The sequence below is a fragment of the Sycon ciliatum genome, chromosome 5 (assembly GCF_964019385.1).
Source record: "Sycon ciliatum chromosome 5, ocSycCili1.1, whole genome shotgun sequence".
Taxonomy (NCBI): domain Eukaryota; kingdom Metazoa; phylum Porifera; class Calcarea; order Leucosolenida; family Sycettidae; genus Sycon; species Sycon ciliatum.
The window spans coordinates 5,838,420-5,864,988 of NC_088647.1; the positions used below are offsets into that span (position 1 = coordinate 5,838,420).

Below are 26,569 nucleotides of genomic sequence, written 5' to 3' on the forward strand. Positions count from 1 at the left end.
CGCATGTTTGGCCATGAATTTGTGGAGGGGGAATTAAAAAAATAATCTGTATTGCATTTTTGTAGTACATTCTGTCCTATGTTTTGCATTCGCCATGCAACATTTTCCGATGGGTACGAGCAAGAGTCCATGAACAAGAGTATGCAACTGTGATCTCTTTTCTATGGGCCAGGTGTGCGGCGTGCTGCCTTCATTACATCATTCAGCTGCAGTCCGCGCACTGCGGAAAATCAAACACCGCACTTTTCCTCTGGTTTGAAATGAACTTTCGTACGGAAGTGGAGTTCACGCGCCAGAATTTAGAGATTGCGTAGGTACTGGAACGAATCGAGCAAAAACAGATGGGCTCGTACGAGAAATTGAGTTTGAATGCATGCTTCCAGAGCGTGGTGAAGGCAAGTTACGTAATGAAGGCAGCGCGCCGCGCACTGGCCCATAACCACAGTTGCACTCTTGTTTATGCACTCTTGGTACGAGGTGATTTGGCTTTCTTAAAGTTTTTTTAACATGGTTGTAAAATGACGTTTTTTCAGCCACTTCTAGGCAAGCTACATCCAAATGAATTATTGCAAGTGGAAGTGCTATCCTTCATGCATATTGTCTCAAAAATGGGAATGATCCCACTTTGGAAAGTGTCTTGAATCATGTCCTACTTTCATAGTATTCTCAAGATTCAAAAAATGGCATCACAAACTGGGATATTCGGTCATCAATGTTCTGAAGTTGATAGATATCACTTCAAGGATTGCTAGTGGATGAAAATTAATCTGTCAACTGCATTGTATGCTGCGAAAGCCGTGTTTTTGTATTTGTAACTAGTGGCTGTGTCATACGGTAGAATTGGATAGGTAGCATAGCATCGCAGCCATGTTTTCGTTCTCACAGAGTGTATTCCGTGACCTACTGTTCTTCATTATTGTCTTTAGTGATGGCAAGACGGCCTGACGTCGTCCAAAGGCCCTGCGGAAGCAATTCACCGTCCTCCTCATCCATTCAGGGGCTTATTTGACACATTTCACACAAAATGGCAAAGCACCCACCACTAGGTATACCGACGTGGCAGAGAGAATTAAATTATATGCACCAAATTTTCTGGTCTATGTTGATCTACGATAAACTGGCTCTCATTTGTCACCACCCATGTTTCGATACAGCCATCCGGAGCAGAGAAACAGCCAGAAGAAAAGCAAATTATACACATTTTGTTAAAAAATGCCAAATGTTAAAAAAGCCAAATCACCTCGTACTGTCTGAAAATACAGGCTGTGATACACTTGTAGTAGGGTTCGGAGTTCTTGCCAAAGACAAGATTTAAGTGCGCCGTATAGCCATGGGATTTCCCCCCTGAGGCCCACGGCAACGGCTTTGCCAATTTTTCCCCGAGAGGTTCTTCCTTTCCCCTAGTGCCATGGTTTTCATAACAACTTTCCCAAAACCGTGGTCTTACCCGTGTGTGTGAATTAGGCCTTGACGGACAATGCCGGCAGAAAAATTGGCAGAATTCGGTACTTTTCTGGTGAGTTTCATGCGTGTTTGGTATGTGGATAAAGAAATGGAGCAGAATTCGAGGAATTGCGCGATACGGTTTGTATGGTTCTGCCAATTTCACTGCTTTTCGAGCAGAATCTGCCACCTTTTCGAGCATTATCCGCCAGGGCCTAGTGTGAATCCCCTATAAAATGGAGTTTTTTTGGGAAAAATGGGACCTATAAAACTGAAAATGGGACCTATAAAACTGAAAATGGGACCTATAAAACTGCCCCTTGTACATGGAGATGGTTCCCAAAACCAGTTTAATAAAAAAAATAAAAAAAATTTCATGGTTCGCGTGAGACTCGGCTGAAAGCCGAGTTTTCCGCATCCGCCGTGGGAACGCCACCACCCTCTAGGATCAAAGGCGCAGATGCAGCGCCTAAACGGTGGGAGGTGAGTAGATCAGACCCACCACCAAGTGGTCAAAGACCGAAATCCCATTAGCTGCATCCATGTTACCCTCGTGCCAGGCCACGAGTTCCCAATTAACTGTGGGTCGCAGCACGGCTGGAAAAATTCCTTCCGCTTCCAAGCAGGACTTGAACCGATTGCTTGTTTCCACCCGGGATCGAACCGGGGACCTTTCGCGTGTTAGGCGAACGTGATAACCGCTACACTATGGAAACTCAGCTGTTGAACCCACCATCACAATATCACCTACTGTCTGCAGGAAGTCCCCAGGTCACGTCAGAGAATGCATGCCACTTTCTTCCACAGCCACAGCCACAAACACACACCACAGCAAGTCTGCATTGGCTGGACCCTGCCGTCAGTCAAATTGCAGCTCATCTATTTCTCCCTGCCCCAGTGATATTTGCAGGGGCGTATCCAGGGGTTCCGTGGAACCCCTAAATTCCGCAACTGTACCGGTACTAATGCCTAGAGTAATGGAAACATACTTCGAAGTATGCATGTACATGTATCAGCTACTCCCTACCTACCATCAGATACTGAGGTTGAACGATCCACTGCAGCTGTACTTGTGTTGATGAATATGGCGGTAAATACACGCCTGCCCACGCACGCTCTGTGTGGGCAGGCATGCATTTACTGCCATATTCATCTACAATCAGATACAATCAGATTATTATTGCGAGATTTGTCACCCTTTCGTTAACTCCCTCCACTTTTCTTTTTCCTCTGAAGCTATTTCACAGGCCACCAAATATGGACAGTAAAAGTACTGTGGTTGCACTGTGGTTGTACATCTTGTTGAAAGCTTCCAATTTTCACTACTAGAAGATCACATCGCTGCAGGTGCATACGTTTCACTGCCTCCACATGTGCAATCGACAACAGGACCGTTTACACTGGGAACAATGGACAGTCAAGCCACACAAGCTGCCATTCATGTACTTGTAGCATATGAGCAAGCAGTGCACTTCAGGCCTAACGCATTTGATGTGCCTCATGGAACTACAGGCAGAGCTTGTATCTCCACATTCAGCAGCTATCTGCAATGCTTTTGGAGATGCAGGTCCATATGAGTACAGGGTACATGGTACATGGGTACATAACGACACGGCGAGATTTGAAGGTCGTATCTGGTGTACGCTTTGTCAGCTTTCACATTGCTAGGCAGGTATCCTGTATTCCGTCATACACCATGACAGCTGGTGGCCACGTATTCTCTGTACGATATACTGGCCAGCCAAAGACATGCAGGCTAACAGGAACACTGCCCAAAGCGCACAGTACGGGACAACACAAAATCGTCGCTAATTGTTTATCACAGCGACAATAATTTTCGGAGACCTCCTTGATTTAGGCTTCTGCCTTTGGTGAACCCCTCAAATAATAATACTAAGGCCACCTAGAATTAATTCGTTGTTTCGGGTCACTTCACTCATCCGTACCAGGGTCGGTCCGTCGGGTTTATTTTTTATTTTATTTTATTTTTTATTTTGGTTTACGTCCATGAAACGACCACCCAGTGACTACCACTCCATATCCTATGCTGGTTCACACTCAAGGGGCCATCGCAACTACAGCGGCCAGACTTTGGCTGATTTCGCGTCCAGCAATTACCTATTTGCCTGTAACACGGCGTTTCAGCACCGTGCAGAACATATCACCACATGGACAGGCTGGCGCCACAACCCTAGTGGAGGTTCACCTTTACCCATTTATAACCAAATAGATTATATCCTTTGCCGTCACAGTGAAAGGTTTGTGGTGACGGATGCCAGATCATACGCCGGGACAAGCTTAGAAAGCGATCACCGTCTTGTGCTGGCAAACCTCAACCTGACAAAGTTGTACAAGAAGCTCAAGAGGCCCCCAGTAGCCATATCCAGCAACGCAAAATTCAATATATCGGAATTTAGTGACCCGACCAAGAAAGCAAAGTACAGAGAGGCTATCAACGAACATCTACAGGACCTCGGCAGAGAGCAGGAAGGTGTCAGTGCGGAGCAACATCTGCAGTATATTGTGAACGCTATGAGTGAGGCAGCAAACACATCGGTGGGCCGCGTCCCTAAAACAAACAACACGCATAGAAATGGCTTCAGCGAAGAAATTGAAAAGCTAGCAGCAGAGAAATACAAACTGCGTCTCGACATTACGGTGTGCAGAGATGGAACGAAGGTAAAAGAAATGAAAACACGACGCAACAGGCTGGCACACCAAATTCGCCGGGAATGCCTCAAGTTAGCATCGACTTGACTGGACGAACGTGTAGCTGAAATAGACCAAATGAAAGACGACGCGAAAATGTTCAAAGCAACACGACTACTGCGCCGACAGCAGCAGTCACCAGTTGTGGTTGAAGACTCTGATGGCAAACTCATTGCACAACCTAGTGAATCAGTCGAAGCATTAAGGCAACACTTCCGTGCTATATTCTGTGATCCTGCTCTGGAGTCATCTAGGCTCTTACGGACAGAGGAAGACCTTAAAAACCCTATAAAGCAGACAGAGGTACATGCCGCAGCTAAGCGCTTGAATAATGGCCGAGCTTTGGGACCAGATGGGATACCTGCTGAACTTATCAAATATGGAACACCAGCACTGTTCTCGAACATTGCCACTACATTCAACAATTATGCCAAAGACAAATCACTCAAGCTAGGCAATGGGCTACTGATCCCGATACCAAAGCCGGGAAAGAAAAGAGGTCCTCCTGGAAATGTAAGGCCAGTTACCCTGTTGAACACCCTACGGAAACTTCTTTCATTGGTCATCCTGACGCGGATCAAGCCAGCTATCAACGAGTACTTGTCACTGAACCTGAGCGGGTTCCGGTCAGGAGAAGTACTGGAGACGTGGTATATAGCTATCGGTGGTTATCAGCAAGATGCCAACGGGTTGCGTCGGAGATCTCAATCTTAGGCATTGATATGTCAAAGGCATTTGACACTATATCAAGGGTCAGGCTGATCGATATACTGTCATCAGTCATTGATCATGATGAGCTGCACATCATCCGGTGCCTTCTGACAGACACCACAATAAAAGTAAAGCTGAATAACATTCTCAGCCAACCATTAGCAGGGGCGTACGCCGCTCGCCTCCAGGAGTGGTTCCCATGCCAACTGATGAACCAACATTCCACACAATTGAAGTGCTGTTTTTCGTATCCTACGGAGTTTCTGCATATTCTCTTCAGACTGGGTGAAATTAACATCCACAAGCTGCTGGACGATGTCATTGCTATGCATTTTTGATTTTTTTTAAACTGAACTTTCCCGGTTTTATGGATGTTTTGTTCAGCATGACGATTGCATGCAGTCTTGAAAGCTGGCTTAGTTTCGAATCATCTGGAGCAAACATCACACAGGGCAAGCAGAAGCCACCATTGCACGCTGGTCAAAAGACTACGCAGGGTAACTCCTCCAACAAGGATAGTTGAAAGCGGCGCTGTTTGCCATCCGTCTGGACATGCTCTGGGAATGAAATCCTTCGCCTTCGGTGGCGCACAATGATTGTCGATGACGGAAATCTTTTCCGTGTCCGGCAAATTTCGGGGGACTGGATTCCACTGTGGACGTAGACTTTCAGATTATCCCTTCCAACACATATCCCTTCCAACACGCTCCCATGTCACTGAAGTAAGTTTTGGATGATCCAGCAACTTCCGACAACGGTCACTCTACAGCTTCGCCGACGATTTCTTCCTCAGCGCTGCTCGTTGCATGCAGACTTCGCTTGCAAGTCAGGTGCGTCTGCATTCTCATCTATCGCTTGACCTGAATAGAGCGCTGGCCCTCTGGATGTTGACACTTCATTTTTCTTTTCCACAAAGCGAAAGCATCGTCGAAAACACGACCAACTTTGTCAAAACAAACTGCAAAGGAAAATTTGACTCGAAGATCGAGGAATCCGGCAATGTAAAGTAGCGACTTTGTTGAACCCAGTTCAGTCAGAAGACTCATGGCCCAGTCTACGCTGTGTCCCAGTCCCAGCGCCACTGTTACACCTGGGCTAGTCACCGTCCTCGGACTGTCAGGCGGACTCCAGGCATGCACATGCATGCACTTGCACTGTGAGCGCTGGGCCTGGATCAAAAAATTCTCCGCACCCATATCGAATTTTTTTCACTGGTTCCCGGGCATTCCGGGAACCGCCCTGTGTACGCCCCTGATTAGTCACACATAATGGAACCCCACAAGGTGATTCTCTATCGCCAGTCCTGTTTACTGTCTACCTCGAGGCTGCATTGAGGTTGATTCGAGAGCGACTCTCACCGTGACCAGCATTGGATATTCAGCTTCAATTGCCCAATGAAACAGCGTATGCGGATGACGTAGACTTCATTAGCACCAGCCTACAATATTTGCACGACAATCAACCCATACTATCATCCTCGTTAGCGGAATACAATTTAAAAATAAATGAAGCCAAAACCGAATATACTACTTGTACAATTAAAAGAGAAAAGGACAGAGTAGACGAGCGATGGCGGAACACGGTCAAACTAGGATCGATGCTTGGAGTGGAGGAAGATATCAGTCGAAAACGTCTAGCAATATGTGCCTTACATCAGCTGTGGGTGATATGGCTAAGAGGTAACCATGCCCGTGAACCCCTTCGGATTAGGTTATACAGCAGCTTTATTCTCCCAATACTTCTTTATAACTGCGGAACATGGAGCCTGACAGAGACTCAAGAAAAGAAACTTGACTCATTCCACCGCCAGCAGTTACGAGCAGTCATAGGGGTCAAATATCCCCGTATAATACGCAATGAAGCACTGTACAAGCGCACTGGCTCCAAGCCACTCAGCAGAATCATCCAGTCTGCTAGGTGGAGAATGCTTGGCCACATGCTTCGACTAGACACCTCATCCCCGGTCCAGCAGGCTATGTCAGCATACTTTCAACCAGGAAGCTCAGGGTTCCGAGGCCGCCCGAGAACAACCCTCCCGCGATCTATCAACAACGACCTGACAAATTCCAGATCCACAAACTCCCTCACATCACACGAGGATCTAGTTGCACTGAGGCAGCTCGCCCAGGATAGTCGAAAGTGGAAGGAACTAATGTGTGCTGTGTGTAGTGGCTAAAGTTATACAATTACATTAGATACTCATAACAATAATAACGGATACAATTACACTAGATACTCTAACACACTAGATACTCTAGATACTAGATACTCTAGATACTCTAACAATTTTATCAACCATTATGATAATTACCACATCAAATGCTGCGGAGACCTATCCAGAATCGGCAATATGCTGGCCCTGGCCTGGAGATCTGCAACTACAATCAGCTTCTACTTTGCAACATTAACGGATTAGTCCCCTTTTGTCGATTGATGGATCAATCGGTAGATTCGGCTCCGTTTTTCTTTCCTTTCTTTCTTGTTTTGAATTGTATGTTTAACTCATTGGATTTCTTTGTATTCTCTATCTCGTTATCGTTATATTTTCCTCTAGCCCTCTCGCTTAGGATGAGCTTTCTTTTTTATGGCAGCTTAAGCGAAGGCTATATACCTGCTTTATGCAGGTTGATGCCAACGCGAACAAGCAAAATAATAATTACGTCCATGTGCATACATGTACATCGAATAGCTTTTGTCCATCTAGCCAGTCGATCAAATCTGACTGTAGTGTAGACAATCCAGCGCAGTCATTGTCCCATCAGATCCAGGTCCCCTCCAGGACCAGATCTTGGCCTCGCTGGCAAACGAGTCTGACGAGCAGCTCTCATCTTGAAAACTTCTGTAAATAGTGACAAGGTGGCGGAGCTGATCCTGTTTCAGGACCGATTGCGGATCGGAGATAGAAGACAACGTCGTCACCAAGCGCTGCATCCTGTCATTTCGCTAGCCATGGCTGCTTCTGAGGTCGATATCTGGACTGCTATTATTAGGGTCGCGTGTGTACATAGTGTAGTCTGTACATTTGCATGCACTATAAAAAAAAAACATTTTGCGGTCGGGTGAAAAAAGACGGTCGGTCGGGTGACCCGAAACAACGAATAAATTCTGGATGGCCTAATAATAATATGCGTGGAGATCGAGTATTACTTGCTGCATTTATCGCAGTTAGAGCACCCTGACATTGATGATCACAGTTAGAGCACCCTGACATTGATGGTTTGACCAGGTTTAAAACTGCTTTGCTGTTCATTAGACTTCATTGTGATCAGTTTGGACAGTAACTCTACATTATAGAGCTCCGCTGACGAGATCCAACAGGATCAAGCCACCTAGCTGTCCGGAGATTGAGTAATACTACTATTACCGTAAAGTACCGCCAGAGCGCCCCGTCTCGCGAGAGCGCCCCACCTTGATTTTACAGCCAGAGAAAGGAAAATCGTATGGCAGAGTGCAACGAAGTCTGTACGATGTGAGAATCTTAGTGTACTAAGGTCACACTTGGCAGGTTTTTGTGTGGAGCTTGTGTCCGCTGGAAGGTTCGAATTGACTGCAAAACGTGCAATATGTGTACAAGGTTCATGTCGTATGACCTACAGACAGCAGACCACCTCCACAATACGACCACGAAAGGATGAGATGGTGGGGCGCTCTGGCGGTACTTTACGGTAATACAGCCATGTAGGCACTGAATATTAGTCGCCGTCAAAAAGGGGGACCTTGGGGTGCCGAAAGCATATGCCACAGAAAGGAGGAGGCTTTCAGTAGGAAGTCATATTGTACGACTCCCTGGTTTCCAGTAACTTTCTGGCGCATACATATAAAAAATTTAAAAAAAGAATGTATGTTTCCACCCGGGATCGAACCGGGGACCTTTCGCGTGTTAGGCGAACGTGATAACCGCTACACTATGGAAACGCAGCTGTTCCTCCAATAGGATAACCTACCTGACATATGTTACATTCAAGACCCCAAAAGCATGCAACTGTGATCTCTTTTCTGCCTTCACTATATCATGCATGTATATCAGCACACTCCAGAAAATCAAACACCACACTTTCCCTGTAGTTTGAGACCGACTTTCGTACGGAAAAGAACTGAAGTTACTAGTACCAGAACGACTCATGCAAGAATGGCTCTGCAGGTATGAGAGATAGTGGTTTGGAGTGCATGAATACAGGGCGTGGTGCAGGCAAATACACAGCACGCTGAGCACCAACCCATACTCACAGTTGCAGACTGTTAGCTCTGGAGTCTTGACGTCACGAAGAGTCCATACCCAAGTCATTCCTAGGGTTCCCAGTAAAAAGGCAATGCCTGTTGGGAGTTCCCTAGTAAAATAATAAAATTAATTCTACTACTACTACCCAGGGATATCAGCAACTGTACTAATTATGGGTCAGTGCCTGCTGCTCTGCCTTCATTACGTAGCTTGTCTGCATCGCGCCCTGTGCTCATGCACCCAACAACCACAATCTCTTGTGCCAGCGAGCACACCCGTTTTGGCTTGATACACTTCAGTCCGGGCGCAATTAATAGATTCTGAATGCACATACTTCGGTCCAGTTCGAAAGCTAGTTTCCAACAGCAGGGAGAGTGTGGTGCTTTCTGAAGTGCGCACATAAAGCTGCATGAGGTAATCAAGGAGGGCCTTTAAAGGCAGTGAGCAGAGCACCTGTCCCATTGAAAAGAGATCACGGTTGAAAACTTGCATCCAACATGCATAGTTGGGGGGTAGCATACTGGCATAGCACACCACCTTTGATTTAATTTCTCAGATTTGATTGGGAGCTTTGTCCACTCCCTGCATACTTCTATTTTCACAAGAGAGAGATTGAAAGCTTCGTTACAACTAGTGGTGAAACGAATATCAAAACCCAGTAGCCGAATATTCTTTGGCTTAACGAACGAACGAACGAATATTCTTTCGTTAACACGGATGACATCACACACCCTCCTCTCAGTCATTTTATTGGATATTGTCACTATTATTAAGCATGACAAACGAGGGCACATATTTCTCCATCATCTCTAGGTCAATTTTCACAAAATCCCCAGCTGAAGTGCATTTTACACGCTCAAAAAACAGCTCAAGAGACGTGATTTTTCGTTCGACCGCCATAACTCCATTCCAGGACCTCGGATCGCGTCCGGGTTGCTTCGAGACGACAGCTGAGAGTTTTCTAATGCCGATGGAACTTTCGATGAAGTGGTTCGGTCAAGTATTCGCGAAGTTACGGAAGTTTGAAGTCGCCTGGTAAACTCTGCATACCCAGTTAGCGAATATTCGCCATGAGAAATATTCGTTCGAATGTGACAAACCGAACGAACATTCGAATATTCGGTATATTCGTTTCACCACTAGAACTTACAACTCGGAGTTTCACGTATTACTACGATCATCAGGCAATACGTGAAACTCAGAGTTGCAACAAAGCTTCCAATATCTCTCTTGTGTACAAGGCTCTGCCCTACATGGGTATTGAGCACTCTTCGGACAGTGAAGCACACCACTTGACTACTTCTATTTTCATCCTTCTATTGGTTTGGAGAGACTCCCAAGATAGCAGGTATCCATTAACCTCTGGAGAATCCGAAAATACACAACACACTACATCACTCACCCGGCCGCCATCATTGAGTCCGTAATCATGATCGTCCCAGATACCCAGCACCTTAGTTCCAGACGCAAGAAATTTCTACAGACAACACCAGCGAGGAACGGAGGAGAGAGAGTTCAGGAAACAAAGAACAGCAGCAGTCTTAGGCACACCATACATACATGTATCTCATTGGCATTTTAGTTTTGGAAGAACTACAGTGTAGTTCTTCCAAAAACTAAATAAAATGTCTTTTCTTTTGGCAAGTTTCCAGCACGATCATCATTAGCAAGTTTTAGTTTCTGCCACTTTCTGGAGGAGAGATAGCAATGTTCATTTGACTACATGTATCGTGAAGTACCGCCAGAGCGCCTCGGATCGTGAGAGCGCCCCGTCTTGATTTTACAGCGAAGGAAAGGAAAATCGTATGGCAGAGTGTAATGAAGTTTATACGGTGTGAGAACCTTAGTGTACTAAGGTCACACTTAGCAGGTTTCTATGTGGAGCTCGCGTCCGCTCGAAGGTACGGATTGATTGCACAACGTGCAATGCGTGTACAAGGTTCGTGTCGTATGACCTACAGACAGCAGACCACCTCCACAATACAACCACGAAAGCACGAGATGGTGGCGCACTCTCGCGGTACTTTACGGTACATGCCAAGCATGCCTAGGGAAGACAGCCCAAGGAATGTCCAGAACTCTATTAGGGCTGAGTCGGGTAGCATTTTCTTCACATAACAGGTTCGGGTAGTTTTCCACAGGTACCCGATCGGGTAATGTTTCCATGGTAACACCACAATGCACCCCTTCCTTTACACACAAGGTAGACATGCGGAGTATTACATGAATTTGTACACGTGCACTGTATATGATGTCATCTGCGACTTCGGGTTTTCGGGTACTATTCTGTACCCGTCTACCCAGGGTCCTCACGGGTAGCACCAAGAGTACATAACCCCCCCCCAAGAGTGTGCAACACCTGATCCAGCTCTGCATAGGGTCTTGGTTGAGCGTAGTCGGATCTTCTGATGTCATGCGTACACTCCACGCCAGCGCAAGGCCGGTTTCGAGGCAGGGCACCGATTTTTTTAATCCGAGAGTCCCCACTACTCCCCGGGTTCCCCTCAGATGTGTACGGTATTATGGCGCAAAGATCCAATTACGCTCGACCAAGACCCTATGCAGAGCTGGATCCGGCGTTGCACACTCTGGGGGCTTATGTACTCTTGGTAGCACGGGTACCCGACTACCCGTGCACACCACTAAAATCTATGTAAACACATGTGTGGCAATACTAGTGGTCAGGAGCATAGCCCGGGGTGGGTTCAAAGTGGCTCCCAGCTATCTGGGCTCTATACGGCTAACAAGTTAAAGGGGAAGTACACCCTAAAATCAAATTTTCACCAGTTGTAGTCTTCGGGGTGCTGAGTCAAATGGTCTTGGTCCGAGGAAGCTGAAACGCTCCCTTCCTCCTTTATTTCCAATCGAACTCGCGCACGTCCACTGCGTCCTACTAGATAGGGATTTGTATGCAAAAAGTCACTAAAAGCGCTGTTTCGTTCTTATAAAAGCACGGATGACCGCGGTTGGCAGGCGCGTGCCCCGTATGGGTTCCTGGGTGCCCGGAACCCCCCACCCCCCTTCTTTTTTCGCCAGTCTTGGTTACCGGGACAAAATCAGGGAGTCGACTTCAGCGGCTTTGAGTTTGTTCGCGGTGCATGCATGCACCATGCACTGCACTGCGCTCCGCGCCGCGTGCGAGGTGTTACTACATGTATACGGTACATGTATGAATCTCGAGAATGGTATCTTCTCGACGGCAGAGCGCAGCGACAGAGGCGAGAAGTATTTTCTCGTCACAGCGGTTTTTTCTCGTGTTTTTTTCTCACAAGTGAGCAGTCATCTGATCAATTTCTTTTTACTCGTACATCTTCACATGTTCTCTAAACCGCTGCGCATGAGCACGACTGGCCAGTCGTCTCGAGGTACCCACCCTCCCTCCCTGCTTTTTGTACTTGTCAGATTAGTCACTTGGGGTTTTACACCCGGTTTTTTCCCTCAAAAAAATAATGCGTCCGTCGGCGCGAGGGTTTTTTCCCGGCTGGCTCGGCCCAGACGAATTAATTTGACGGTCCCAAGTGGTGCTTCTGGTTTTCGGTCGTTGCTCTCTCAGTTGCTGCCATTGCGTTGCTTTCATAGAATATCCATGTGCTCTGTCCCTTCTTCCGCTATTCTACAATTCCGCATCCTTCCATGTAAAAGAACGTGGTGTCACACTTCTGGCCCTCCTAACCGCAATATAAATGTGCTGTTGTTTGGTGTGTAGCGAGTGTGGCTTATCGCTGTGCGAGAACTGTTAGTGTTGCGCGATATGCGGGGACTGAGTCAGGTGGGGAAAATAATTATTGATTTCGGAAATCATCTATCGAGAATTTTCAAGTGGCACTTGTACCTGACTGTTGTCCAAGAGGATGTCCTCCAAAAAACAGTCTACACACTCCTCCTGGTGGAGAAAATCAGCCAGGAAAGAGTCAGAGGAACCTGTGAATGTACCAGACGATAGTAGTACTGGGTCTAGTTCTTGTGACTCGTCCCCTCGTTCCCCTCCTGCCAAGCGCTTTTTTCGCTCCAGATCCAAGCCCTTCTGCTGCATTAATTTTGCCTGTGTGAGTGAAACCGAAAATGTCGAGCAAGACATAGATCATTCAGACGTAGGTAAACTGTATGACAGTGGCACTGGTAGATGGAAACGTGAGCCACGGGCGTTGGACTTCCAAGAAAAGTTCGGATTTGCTTCAGCGAAGTGCAACCCATCATCATCTGTGGAGTTCCCTATTCGTAACTTGTGTGGCAAGAAGAGGAAGTTGCAATCCAGTTGGTGTGACCTATTTCCAGGGTTGATATACTCACCCAGTCAGGATGCAGCGCTCTGCTTGCCATGCGTATTGTTTGCTGTGAGTAGCCAAACGTTTGGCACTCTATCCCGCAAGCCGTACTTGAACTGGAATAAGGCCAAGTCTGACTTCCAGACTCATGATGGGAATACCTGTCATGTCACTGCCATGACCCGGTTTCTACGAGTTTGTTGTGATTGCCAAACACAAGCGCCAAGATGTTGCCATTCAACGTGTGTCTGAGCACTCCTGGCAAGTCAATGAGAACCTAAGCATGTTGCCATCTGTTGTGCCGACAACAGTAGTGTTTTGTGCAAGACAGAACATCCCTTTTCGCGGTCATCGCAATGAAGCTCATGCAGCTGCCGGAAGTGGTGAAGGGAATCCTGGGAACTTACCGGCTTTGATGAAATTCCGTGCAGCTGCTGGGGATCCCCATTGCCAAGCAGACAACACCTTTTACAAGGTTCGAGCAGGTGGCAAGCCCGTACGCTACTCCAGCAGTCGCATCCAGAATGACCTCATTGAATGCTCTGGAGCAGTTTTGCTGGAGTCGATAATAGCGGAGGTCAAGGTTAGTCCATTTTTCAGTGTCCTGGCAGACGAGACAAGTGATTGTGCCAACCTAGAGCAAATGCCAATTGTCTTGCGATTTGTTGACATGGCTTCTAACATCTGTGAGGAGTTTGTTGGATTTGCCTTGTGCGATGAAGGAACATCTGGTGCTTGCCTCTCAGCCGTCATCCTGTCATTTCTGGAGAAGCTTGGACTGGATTCGAAAAAGCTCCGAGGCCAGGGATATGACGGAGCTGGCAACATGGCAGGGATATGACGGAGCTGGCAACATGGCAGGGATATGACGGAGCTGGCAACATGGCAGGGATATGACGGAGCTGGCAACATGGCAGGGATATGACGGAGCTGGCAACATGGCAGGCAGGTTGTTAGGCTGTGCTACTATGATTGCCCAGCAATACCCCAAGGCCATCTACGTTCACTGCTCATCCCATGCATTGAATCTTTGTGTCATGCAGACATCAAAGCTGTCAGCAGTCTCCAACATGTGGACAGTTCTCCGGGACGTTTGTATATTTTTCAAATATAGTCCCAAGCGACATGGCCTCCTAGCATCCATCATCAGCAGGAATGCCACTGACGCCAACTCCGACCGCACAAGGAAGCTCGTCGACCTTTGTAAGACAAGTTGGGTGGCCCAGAGCACATCTCTGGTGACATAATTTCGACGCATGTTCACGGATGTGGTGGAGACTTTTGAGACTATCAGCCATGCGCCAAGAGCTTCATGGAACGCGGAGTCTCAGGCAGCTGCATCATCTTTGCTCCGAGCAATCACGGATTTCAACTTAATTGCAGTCTTCACTATCACAGCTGAAGTCATGGCATACATGCATGGCCTCACTGTGCCATTGCAATCCTCCTCACTTGACATTGTCAGTACCTACGAGCAAGTGCAACACGTGAGGTATCAGATAGCTGAGTGCAGAGTTGATGCTCGCCATACCGCTTGGTTTGCCAAAGCAACTGAAATGGCTAACGAGGTATGTACTAATATCCACCATAGAATGTGCATGATCTTCGTGACATATTTGTAAGTTCACTGATTATTATTCTCAACCAGCTCTCAAGCCACGTCGATAGATCCGCTATCGGCCTCTATAGAGACGATGGACTGGCCGCTCTCAAGGACACTAGCCCACAGGCTGCAGACCGCCTTAGGAAAAAGCTGATGGAAATCTTCAAGCGCTTCGACCTAAGAATTACCATCGAAGCGAACTTGAAGGTGGAGGATTTCTTAGATGTCACGATGAACCTGGACACAGGGAAATTTCAACCCTTCCGAAAGCCAAATGACCACCCGCTCTATGTCAGCAAGCAGTCCAATCACCCGCCTGGGATCACCAACAACATCCCTGCTGTTGTCAACAAGCGCCTTTCCACTATATCAAGCGACGCCGAGGCACTCAACCATGCAGCCCCGGTGTACCAGACCGCTTTAAAGGCCAATGGATACAATGAAGTGCTGAGCTTTCAGCCCGAGGTACATGAGCAGAGGGGCAGGAAGAACCGCAGCCGGAAGGTCATATGGAATGGCGGTATTTTCAAGTATATAATACTATTATTATACTACATCTACTTGTACTATGATTGACTGGCTGTACAATACAAGTTATTTTCTGCGATGTGAGGCCGCTTTCGGGACATATTTTATTACTCCTGGCATTGTTTTTCCTGTTGTTGGTTTGTTGCAGAACAAATGCAGGATTTTGCTTCATTTTTTGAAATTTTTCACCTGGTTTTCAGAGAGAAACTAATGGAATAACCTGTTTTTCAGAGAAAACTAATGAAATCACCTGGCTCCCAGGTAAGCCATGAACCAGCTGGCATACACTCCTAGTGCTGCCCGTGCAAACGTGGCTGTTGGTTGAAAGAACAAACCTTTGAATGAAAGATATTATTCTCAAACTACCACCATGGCACACTACTAGTAATTTGAAGTGGCTATCTGAAAAGAAACCCCAAGAACTTATCGAACCATGGACGCAAAGAAAATGAACACAGCACTGAACTAGAGAAATAGCCACTTTGTTTAAAATCCCAGTTGCCCGTGTTGTCTCTCTATATGCTACGGCTCTCTGTTATCCGCTGACCAGGGAGCTAGCATCATTCACATGCTCTAGAATTACAAACTGCACACCACACTCACGCACTCCAGCACTGCAAACCGCACGTCACTCACACTCACATACACAAACAACAGCTACTACTGCACACACACACACATGCACACACGCACACACACACACACACACGCATGCACGCACACACACACATGACATACCGAGTATTCCGGGTGACGTGCCTGCTCAGCGTACTTCTCTCTCACCGCCTCGATCGTATTCGGCCGCCAGATCAGTGGCAGAACACGATTATCGCCGTACACAGCTAGAAAAGACAGTCGGCAATGCAGTACAGTACAGAACTAGAGCTCAGCTACTTCAGTTGAGGAGAGAAAGGTGGCGAGGTAGAGAACATGGGTGCCGTCCTCACTAATTTCGAGCTCATTGAAACAAGAGCTCTCTAAGTCTAACATCAACTGCCCATACAGTCAGACTCGGATGTTCTGTTAATAATCAAATCTCCTGTGGTCTATAGATGATATGCCAAATAACGTGCAACTAGACTTGGGAGGGCATTGCAGAGTAGTTGCATACAAAGTTCAAAGTTGTACGGGTACCTGTGACTAGTATTCCTGCAGAGCTCAGGGCCTACCGGGTACACACTGTAGTATAATGTGTATGCAACTTGTGTGCGATGCCCTCTCAAGTCTAGTTGCACGTTATTTGGCCTATCATCTATTGCACAGCCAGCACTGTTTATTGATGTACACGCACACTCCAACACAGCCATGCACGTACACATCAGGCAAGAGCTCTCATCAGCCGCTGAACAATCTCTCCACTCTTGCATCCCCAAACTCCCGGGCATGGTTCATCATCGGGTGGTACAAAAAAAGACTGACTGAGGAATACGGTAGATATTGTATTTACGGGACTAAACTACTGTAATAGCAGACATTTTCGGTGGCGTAATATTTTCGGTTTTCTCCAAAATCGGCAGTTCGGTGGAGGGGAATTTTCGGTAAAACCCGTTTTCCAGGTAAGTGTACTGCATGTATACAGTACCGGTAGTACCGAAATTTTCGGTAAAACCCGTTTTCCAGGTAAGTGTACTACATGTTTGTTTGTTTGTATTCTTTATTTAGAGTGGGAAGTCCAAAACAGGCCCTAGCCTAATAACAATGGTCCCACTAGTGAGGGAATGCTGTATATCTGTGCATAAGGATTAGTGAGTGTAACAGCAACTACAGTCCATTCAGAAAAAAATGAACTTCTAGCTTTTGGCCATAAATGGGTCAAACGTTGAGTTTTTTTAGAATTTTTTTCTGCAATCCTCTATGGAATCCTCTTCCAATTATGTTTCTGAAGTTATTTTCTCCAAAAAGCAAGCCATAACAAGAATAGGATTTCGGCCAGGTTTTGCCCCCAAAGCATTGAATTGGGAAAAACCATAAAAATCCAGGCCGTTTGACCCCGTCTGCAACAGTGCATTGTGCGGTTCGAACCCCAGTTCAGGTACCCTTTTTGGACCCTTTTTCAAATTTCAAATTTCGCAGCACTGCACTGTGTACGATGAAATCACGAAAAATCGCCAAATACGGGAGCTCGCCAGAGCCAGAGCCCATCTTTTTATGAATGGACTGTAGTAGGGAAAGAAAATGAGAGAAGAAAAACAACTCATGTATACAGTATCGGTTGTAATGAAAATTTCGGTGCGTTTTATTATCGGTAAAAATTGTCGGCACCGAAGTTACCGAAAATAAAACACCGCAGAAAATTTCTGCTTTTACAGTAGATGCTTGTGGGACTAAAACGCCATTCATACATCATTCCGCGTACGGGAACGCTTCGTGCGACGGTTGTGCGATGGGCCTAAACAAGTCGAGCTCAGGCATTTCGCCGTGACGGGCATTGCAACGCGCTTCCCTTACGCGAAACGAAGTATGAATCAGGCTTGAGGTGCCACTCCCGGGCTGCACATTCCCGGCACGGCAATGCTCATAACAACCCCCTTGCCTGGATGGAATTGCATGAAAGCTTCTACAGTTATCGAAAACATTATGATTGTGTGCGCAGAACAACACCATGAGTCCAGAACTATAGCTTTGCATTTGTATTGTATTTATGGATTCTCCACAGGCCTTAGCCTAAATCGAGGGAGTCTCCGTTTCTGCCTCAGTTTCTTACAATTCAACCGGTAATGACCGGGTATGCACTTTTCAACCGCAAAACAGCAACACCGGGACAGACTGACCAGAGAGGCTCATCATCGGCACAAGGACTAGCGAATATTATTGTAATGAAAAAGCAAACGTGCTCGTACTCACCATCTCCTAGCCAGAGAAAAAACCCAGGCTTCTCAGCCTCAATGTGCTTCCATAGTGGTTGCGGACTTGATCCTTGACTGCAGTGCGACATTACCGTGAAGGCACGACAGGACACACGTATCACATGCACATGCAAAGAGTGCGCACGTATGCACAGACACACACAGTGACACACATACATACTTCGAAGTACATACATACATACACACACACACACACACACACACACACAAATATATACGTGCAAACTGACACACATATACACACAAATACACACATACACACACATACACACACATACACACACACACACCAAACATAAATTCAAGCAGGTATCAGACAGCAAGACTTTCGTTCCCTTAGTGTATGCATTTGTCTTCTTGTTGCTGTTTTTTATGCATATGGGGCTATTTTTTTGCTGTTAAATTCCCACAAAACAAGTCTTGCAAATTATTGTGAATTTACTGTAAAATCAGCGCAAATGTTTCCCAGTTTACAATGTATTTACAAACCAAGGAGAGGGTGTGAATATTGCAGCATCCTCTGACTTTCTGCCCTTTCGACACACAACCGCCATTTAAAAAAAATGAAAATGTGTGCATTTTTATCGGTACCTGGTAAAATGCAGTACGAAAAAGCCTGAAATGTGTGTGTCTGACATGAACTTGGCATGGCAACATGCCTCTGAAATGAGGTTGAAATAATAATGGAACAGTCTCCAATAAAGGACCGTCTCCATTAATAGCACGGGGCAGAGGTACATTGAAAAAATAAAGGACCGTGCTTATATTAGAGATAATACGGTAATAATAATGACGTCAACTTGAAATCCTGCCAGGACGGCACTGATATAGTGGAGTTGCACACTCTGGGGGGGGGTTATGTACTCTCTTAAAGAAATATTGGCAACCCTTCCATTTATTCTGTGCAGCTGAGAGCCCGTTCGTGGAACGTAGAACGGAGGTGTTTTCCATATCTTATGTGCTGGCATGGCTGGTTCGTGTGATATCATGATGCATAAAAAAATTTGATAACCGCAATCAATAAAACTAGCTGAACCGACATTTGTGTACTTTATTCATGCAATGTAAAAACGGTGGAGACGATGTGCAATAAAACGATGAAAATATGAAGAAATGGTGTAGGGAAAAAATATGGATTCAAACAAGTTTTCGTACAACACTCATCAGGAATCGTCGTTATACTAAAGGACACTGAAACAAAAATTGAACTATTATAGAAAATCTAAGTTAGAGAAATAACACTAAGAGCAACAGCAGTGAAATTTACAAGTGTGAATTTTAACAATCAAAGCGAGAAATGAACAAAGGAGAAAGGAAGAAAAGACAACGTGATAACACATAACAGCAGTACATTACACCTAGAACATTAACGGCCAAGCTTGGCCGCACTAAACACGACACGTTACTTGAACAAGTTCAACCCAATTACATGTATACTATCTTTCTGTACACACAAATTAGGCTTATACAGACGCTGATAGATAGCTTCCAACACTTTTAACTGTAGTCCATAACCATGACGACCACGGCACAATACAGTGAACGAAGAGTCGGAATACGAATTGCAACAATCAGGACTAGCTAGCAGATGATTGTACACTGAAGACTTGCTACCACGAAACCTACGCACAACACTAACACTCTCACCGGCACTCTCACCATCACTCCCATCACTGCTCTTCGACTCACTGCTCCCTCCGCCGTCCGTTCCATCCTCCGCATCAAACAACACACACCACGTCACATACTTCCACCTTACGTACAACAACAAAGACCGAAGCGAGGGCGACCTAGAAAACAACCATTAACCACACAGCCGTTGCCTACACAACCCGCGGATCCTGGCTCACAGACTGCGCTTGCTCCGCCGTCGCTGGTGGCGGTGGTGGAAGAGAATGGGCGTGGTGGCTCATCGGGTTGGCTTGTGTCGCCGCCTTTGCTCCGGCCGTCGGTGGTTCCTTCGTCAGTGCCCCCGGCGGCTTTGGCTGAGGCGGTGCCGCTTGCGGTCCCGGTCCCACTGCCTCCTCCTGATCCTCCGCCATCGGTTCTTGCGGCGGTGGAGCTTGCCAGTGGCAGACCGCGAGCAACACTGACAGCTGCATTAACACTACAAATGCCGACTCAAAAAGACCCACCTTGCATATCAGTAGCTCCCACACCAACACCAACAACGCAATCTACAGCAACCACAACTAATCCACCATCCAAGCCCATAATTGAAAGACCAAGACGATCAACAGCCAACTACAACAGAAGCTACGCACTCAGCGGACAAGGGCGAAAGGAGGGACGTGATAGCAGGGTGACGGCCGAGTTGAGTTCAATGGACCCGGTCAGGCGGGATGGACGAGACAGAGAGAGTACAGAGGAAGCGGAGGATGGAATGGACGGCGGAGGGAGCAGTGAGTCGGAGAGCAGTGATGGGAGTGATGGTGAGAGTGCCGGTGAGAGTGTTAGTGTTGTGCGTAGGTTTCGTGGTAGCAAGTCTTCAGTGTACAATCATCTGCTAGCTAGTCCTGATTGTTGCAATTCGTATTCCGACTCTTTGTTCACTGTATTGTGCCGTGGTCGTCATGGTTATGGACTACAGTTAAAAGTGTTGGAAGCTATCTATCAGCGTCTGTATAAGCCTAATTTGTGTGTACAGAAAGATAGTATAATTGGGTTGAAATTGTTCAAGTAACGTGTCATGTTTAGTGCGGCCAAGCTTGGCCGTTAATGTTCTAGGTGTAATGTACTGCTGTTATGTGTTATCACGTTGTCTTTCCTTCCTTTCTCCTTTGTTCATTTCTCGCTTTGATTGTTAAAATTCACACTTGTAAATTTCACTGCTGTTGCTCTTAGTGTTATTTCTCTAACTTAGATTTTCTATAATAGTTCAATTTTTGTTTCAGTGTCCTTTAGTATAACGACGATTCCTGATGAGTGTTGTACGAAAACTTGTTTGAATCCATATTTTTCCCTACACCATTTCTTCATATTTTCATCGTTTTATTGCACATCGTCTCCACCGTTTTTACATTGCATGAATAAAGTACACAAATGTCGGTTCAGCTAGTTTTATTGATTGCGGTTAGGGCCTGGTCAGACTGCGGCAAAATCGAAATAATCCTAGGATTATAATCCGAATCTCCATAGTAACTTGCCGCCAGAGCGGCAAAAGCGAGAGTTGACGCTCCAAAAAAAAAGCAAGAACGGACCACGCGTTTCCGCTCCAAACAGGATTTGACGCTGATACGCCATTGACGCTGATAATCACTGATTTTTTCATCTCGATATCGAGGAACTAATTGGCCACGGACAACAACAAAACTCATAAGGATGGTTGCAAGGATTGCACTGAAGGTGTTGGCGATCCCCAAGGTGAAGGAATTTGACGTCGTTCGTGGAGATTACCACTTGACGCTCGAAATGAAGTTTGAATTTTCACTCTCCCCACATGTGTAGTGTGATCGCGATTCAAATTCTGGACGCTGTTCTTTTTTCGTCAGGCAACCAAAATTTGCCGCAGTCTGACCAGGCCCTAATAAAATTATTGTCTCCTCGCCGTGTGCATAAAAAAATTGAAAGAATTATTTTTTCTCATAAAAAAACTGCAAAGATAGACTTCACAAACACAGTATACAGCTAGTACAGTCAGGAAGCCAGTCAGGCTAGGGGTCGTCCATACTCGTGCTGGATTATCTGGGAAATTCTAATGGTTAACAGCCAACGCACTGCTTGAACTGCTACTTATCTATTCGTATCATACCACTTACTTGCAACTTCCAAAAGCAAATTTCGTAACGTTTTCGAGTGGCAGTTCAACTTCTGCACGTCCTAATCGACTGTCTTCTGCCACAGCCCGGCGAATCAGGGCCCATAAGAACAGAGCTGCCAACTTATGCATTGTCTATCCTCGACACGAACCAAGCTGCAGGGAGACTGAGTGAAATCGTGACAACACAAACTGAGCCAAAATGCACGTTCTCTGACTCTGTCGTCAGTGCAAGTGCTTGGGGTGTTCGAAAATAAATAAAAAATCGAATCCCGCTTTCAAAATGTCAACACGTTCCCGCGGCCGCAAATGGGACTTCCCCGCTTCGGTACCTTGCGTTCTGATCTTGATTGATTCAGATTGATTGATTTTTATTTCACGGATCCTCCATGTAGATGCCTATCAGTATCGCGAAGGGAGTCTCCTACCATCTCTAAGCTATATTAAATATAAGCACGGTCCTTTATTTTTTCAATGTACCTCCGCCCCGTGCTATTAATGGAGACGTTCCTTTATTGGAGACTGTTCCATTATTATTTCAACCTCATTTCAGAGGCATGTTGCCATGCCAAATTCATGTCAGACACACACATTTCAGGGGTTTTTCGCCGGTACAGATAATGAATTTACACAGTGTGCTTATAATGGAGACTGAGCACTTTATTTTTTGAATGCCGCCCCAAGGTGTTCTATTATTGGAGACGTGCTGTTATTGGAGACTGTGCTTATATTAGAGATAATACGGTAAGTAAGTATGGAAAATGAGAAAGTATGTTCGTAGGCGAGAAGAGGTAGAAGATACATTAGAATGTAGAGTACAAAAGAAATAAATTCATTACTTCGGGTAGTACATTGCATGCTAATCATAATGAGAATTAGAAAAGCAGCATTGCGGACTACTATAACTGACATATACACAAACTATTGAAACTAGGCTATCATAGATGTGGTTAGCCTAGACACAAAAGTCAGGAATACCTTTCAAAGAAAACATAGATTGCGAATGATACCGACAAACAGCAATACTAAATGTCGCTGTTGTAGAGAGCAGGGGCGGATCCAGGATTTTTCCAAGGGGGTTCAGTTTTCTTCCACCCTTACCAAAGTGTGTTAAAATGATGACATAAAAAAATAAAAAGTGCTTTTTGAAAATGACAGTTGCTGGACTACAGTGGTTAAGAAATTGGCTACCGACTAATGTACAGTGCCTATAATGTGGATAATCAAAAGTATTGTAGAATGGAGAGGATGACGACTGATGGAAATGAAATTTGCTGGAATACAGTGGTTAATAACAGGGTGGTTGCTGTCCTGCCGACGGATAGGCATGTATGAGCAAACAGATTTTAGCACTTTTTCAGCTCAAAAAGCTCAAAAAGGGCGATATTCACCAAAAAACGCAATAAAGGGCGAAAGAAACGGGGCTTTTCCAAAAAGGGCGAAAAAGGGCAGGCACCTTTGGGAAAGGGTTAGAGGATAGGCGCTCTGATCCCATTGTCGAGCGCAGGTAGAGCTTCAGCCGTTTCAAGGCAGTGTTGCTGCGCTCATTCTCCGCAGAGGTGACGGGTAGTGTTGAAGCAATCCGGAGGAGGACGTGGATGTTCGGGAAAACATCTGCATCGCAATGCACAAGAGCTTCTTGTGGGGTAGCTGGAAGTGCACCAGACTTCTCTGCTGCGTCCTTCCATTTCCTGACCCACTTTCGGATGTCAGTTGATATAGTTGAAGAGCTTGGCAGATCATCAGAATACGTGTCGACCAAGCGTTGAATGTTGGCAAGTACTGTAAATCAACAAATTTTGGCCGGTGAGAAACTTTGGCCGATCTCCAAATGAAACTTTTGGCCGTGATCAAACTTTGGCCGATTGGGGTTCAATCTTGCATCATTTGACTCTATGACAAACTTTGGCCTGCGATTTACTTTGGCCAGTGGGCACCAAGCAGCGAAATCAGCGAAATTAGATCGCCAGCGAAAATTAGTTGATTTACAGTAGGCCTTTCCCAAATCGGCCGGCCGAAAAATTCGCCGAAAAGTAGCCTTTTCAGAATATCGCCGATCTTTTCGCCGGATTCTGAGATTTTACCAAGAAATCGCCGAATATACATGTAATCTACCTGGAGATAATAATTTTAATATACATGTACATGTAGCTATCGATTCTGGGTTTTCGATCATATTTTTGTTATAAAATACACAGTAATACATGTCAAACAAGTAACGTAGTTGCGTGATGTCTGCGGCCTTCATCCTATTCATAGCTATAATTATTGAATATACATGTACTGACGCTGCGCTGCGCTGACGAGTCCACAAAGGACGAAACAGTTCTGTCCGCAGATTGAATATACATGTACATGTAATAATAATACAAACAATAGGAGGACAGAGGAAGTGTTTTTACTCAGAGTTTCACGCACTAAGCGATCATCAGAAAACAGATAATAATATCTTTATTAGGATGACCCAGAGGCTTGTCGCCTATCAATACCTTATTCCTTGGACTTTTGCTGACTTGTCTCCTAGACTACAAAGGGTTCACCGCTTTGAAGGGTGTACATGTACATGTATGAGCTAAAGTGAAAGTAGTACATGTACATGTTTTGCAGGGTCGTGGGCAACTGGCCATGACCGCTCGTGCGCGCCTGTGTCACGGCCCGTGGGCATTTCCCAAATCGGCCGGCCGAAACATTGGCCGAAAATAGTGGTTTTGAAGAAATCACCGATCTTTTAGCCGAATACGCGATTTTCGCACTGAATTCGCCGAAAATTGATGTTTTAGTGCCTCAATAGGATGCAAATACAATTTCTGTAGCCATTATCTGCGAAAGGTGGCTGCGACTTTAGAGCCGAATTTCCACCTTTTACAGAAATTTTCAGCCGATTCTGGCGATTTTTTCAGCCGATCGAAAAGCCGAATAGGCCAAAATAAATGGCCGATTTGGGAAAGGCCCATTGGCAAGGTGTTCGTCTGAGGGTCATATCAATGTACATGTATCAATGTAACATCTGCATGATTCAGCTCGGGCTATATATGCGCTACGGCAGGCCAGGATCCTAGGAGCAATTCGCATGCCTGGCTTTTGTAAAAAATAAAATAAAAAATAAAAACTGCACCATGGTCGGAAAAATTTTAGGGGGTTCGTTCGAACCCCCCGAACCCCCCCCCCCCCCCCCTGGATCCGCCCCTGGAGAGTGAACGAATATCTTCAGGAAGTTTATTCCAAGCAACACTCAAAGAAAAAGGGTTGATTTACGAAAGTAGGTGCCAGCTTTAGGAAGAATTATGGATGATCTGAGCGGTGCGCGGGTTACCGGGTTATCACGTTAGCGTGTTCGGGGTAGATCTTCAAACCAGGGAGTAGTAATTGCAACAAATAATATGCGGAAAAATTGCCATTTTTCAACTGCCACCTGCTTCCCAACACCAAGGATTATGTGAGTGAACAACCCACCATTGCAGTCTAAGGACATCAGTACTATTACATTTCCGAGGAAGAAATGGAAAAATTCGCACCTCGAACCCTGCGGAAGGCTTTTTTACTTTCGTGTTAAATAATGACGAATCACCTCGTACCCCAACTTTTTTGTCCAACTAAACTCACACAGTTTCAGTGTGCCCGTCACCATGTGTTGCAAACCACCAGTTCTCAATTGGGAAAGGCCTTCGCGCTTATGGCATTGTATTCGTTGCAATGTTGTATTTCGACTCCGCCGTACCGCTGATGTTGCTGCATGGCATACGCTATATGCGTTGTGTGCGTTTTGCTGTATACGCTGTTATGTCCAGTTTTATATGCTTATGTTTTGCATGTATGCTGTTTTTGCATGCTATAAATAGCTGGTGTTATTAGTGTTCATTGTTAATTACTCGATGAAGTGAAATATACTGTGTAAAGGAAAGAGTTGTCCTCGTGCCGTGTGGTCGTACGATCCTGACAATTTAGAGAATCTTAGAGGGTTCACAACATTTGGCGACCACGCCAGGATAGGAGCGAGCATGGCAGAGCAACTACACAATTTGGAAGCCAGCTTTATCGACAATGGAGAGCGGTTAGGATTAGAAGGCGAGTTGTTGAAGGTACATGTGGAGCAGAGGCTCCAACAGTACCAAGAGCGTGAGGAGCGCAGTGCCAGACGGCGAGAGGAGGCGCTCCGCACCGAGTTTGACAAAACACTAAAGGAGATTAACGAGCGCATCGCCAATGCGTATGAGGGTGATGGTAAAGCCGCAATGGGAGGTACAGAGGAAGCTCCCAGTAACAGCGGGGGGCGTCAACCGTTGATGAAAATCCCCTCATATGATGGAACGCAGCCATTGGAGCGTTATCTTGACCTGTTCGAGGACATCTGTTCCAAGAACGAGTTCGAAGAAAGCGAATGGCTGCTGCGACTGCGCATCGCGCTAGCGGGTAGCAAAGCGGAGAGGATATGTATTGGATGCAATAATTACGAGGAAGCGAAGCGAG

The 26,569-nt window shown here is 45.9% G+C and overlaps 1 protein-coding gene and 2 non-coding genes across 3 annotated transcripts in view; all 3 read right to left on the reverse strand.

Annotated features, from left to right (window-relative positions):
* LOC135817326 (uncharacterized) overlaps window positions 1-22,351 on the reverse strand; it is a 110,603-nt gene extending 88,252 nt beyond the window's left edge. The window contains exons 1-4 of the mRNA XM_065330494.1: window positions 22,104-22,351; window positions 18,323-18,399; window positions 16,217-16,320; window positions 10,485-10,559 (exon numbers count right to left, since the gene is read on the reverse strand). Of these exons, the coding sequence (XP_065186566.1) occupies window positions 10,485-10,559; window positions 16,217-16,320; window positions 18,323-18,399; window positions 22,104-22,234 (387 nt within the window). The 5' untranslated portion in view covers window positions 22,235-22,351. The remainder of the gene's footprint in view (window positions 1-10,484; window positions 10,560-16,216; window positions 16,321-18,322; window positions 18,400-22,103) is intronic.
* Trnav-aac (transfer RNA valine (anticodon AAC)) lies at window positions 2,087-2,159 on the reverse strand. Its single transcript has one exon. It is a non-coding gene; the product is annotated as a tRNA-Val (tRNA).
* Trnav-aac (transfer RNA valine (anticodon AAC)) lies at window positions 8,706-8,778 on the reverse strand. The gene has a single exon. It is a non-coding gene; the product is annotated as a tRNA-Val (tRNA).
* Window positions 22,352-26,569: the final 4,218 nt, after the last annotated feature.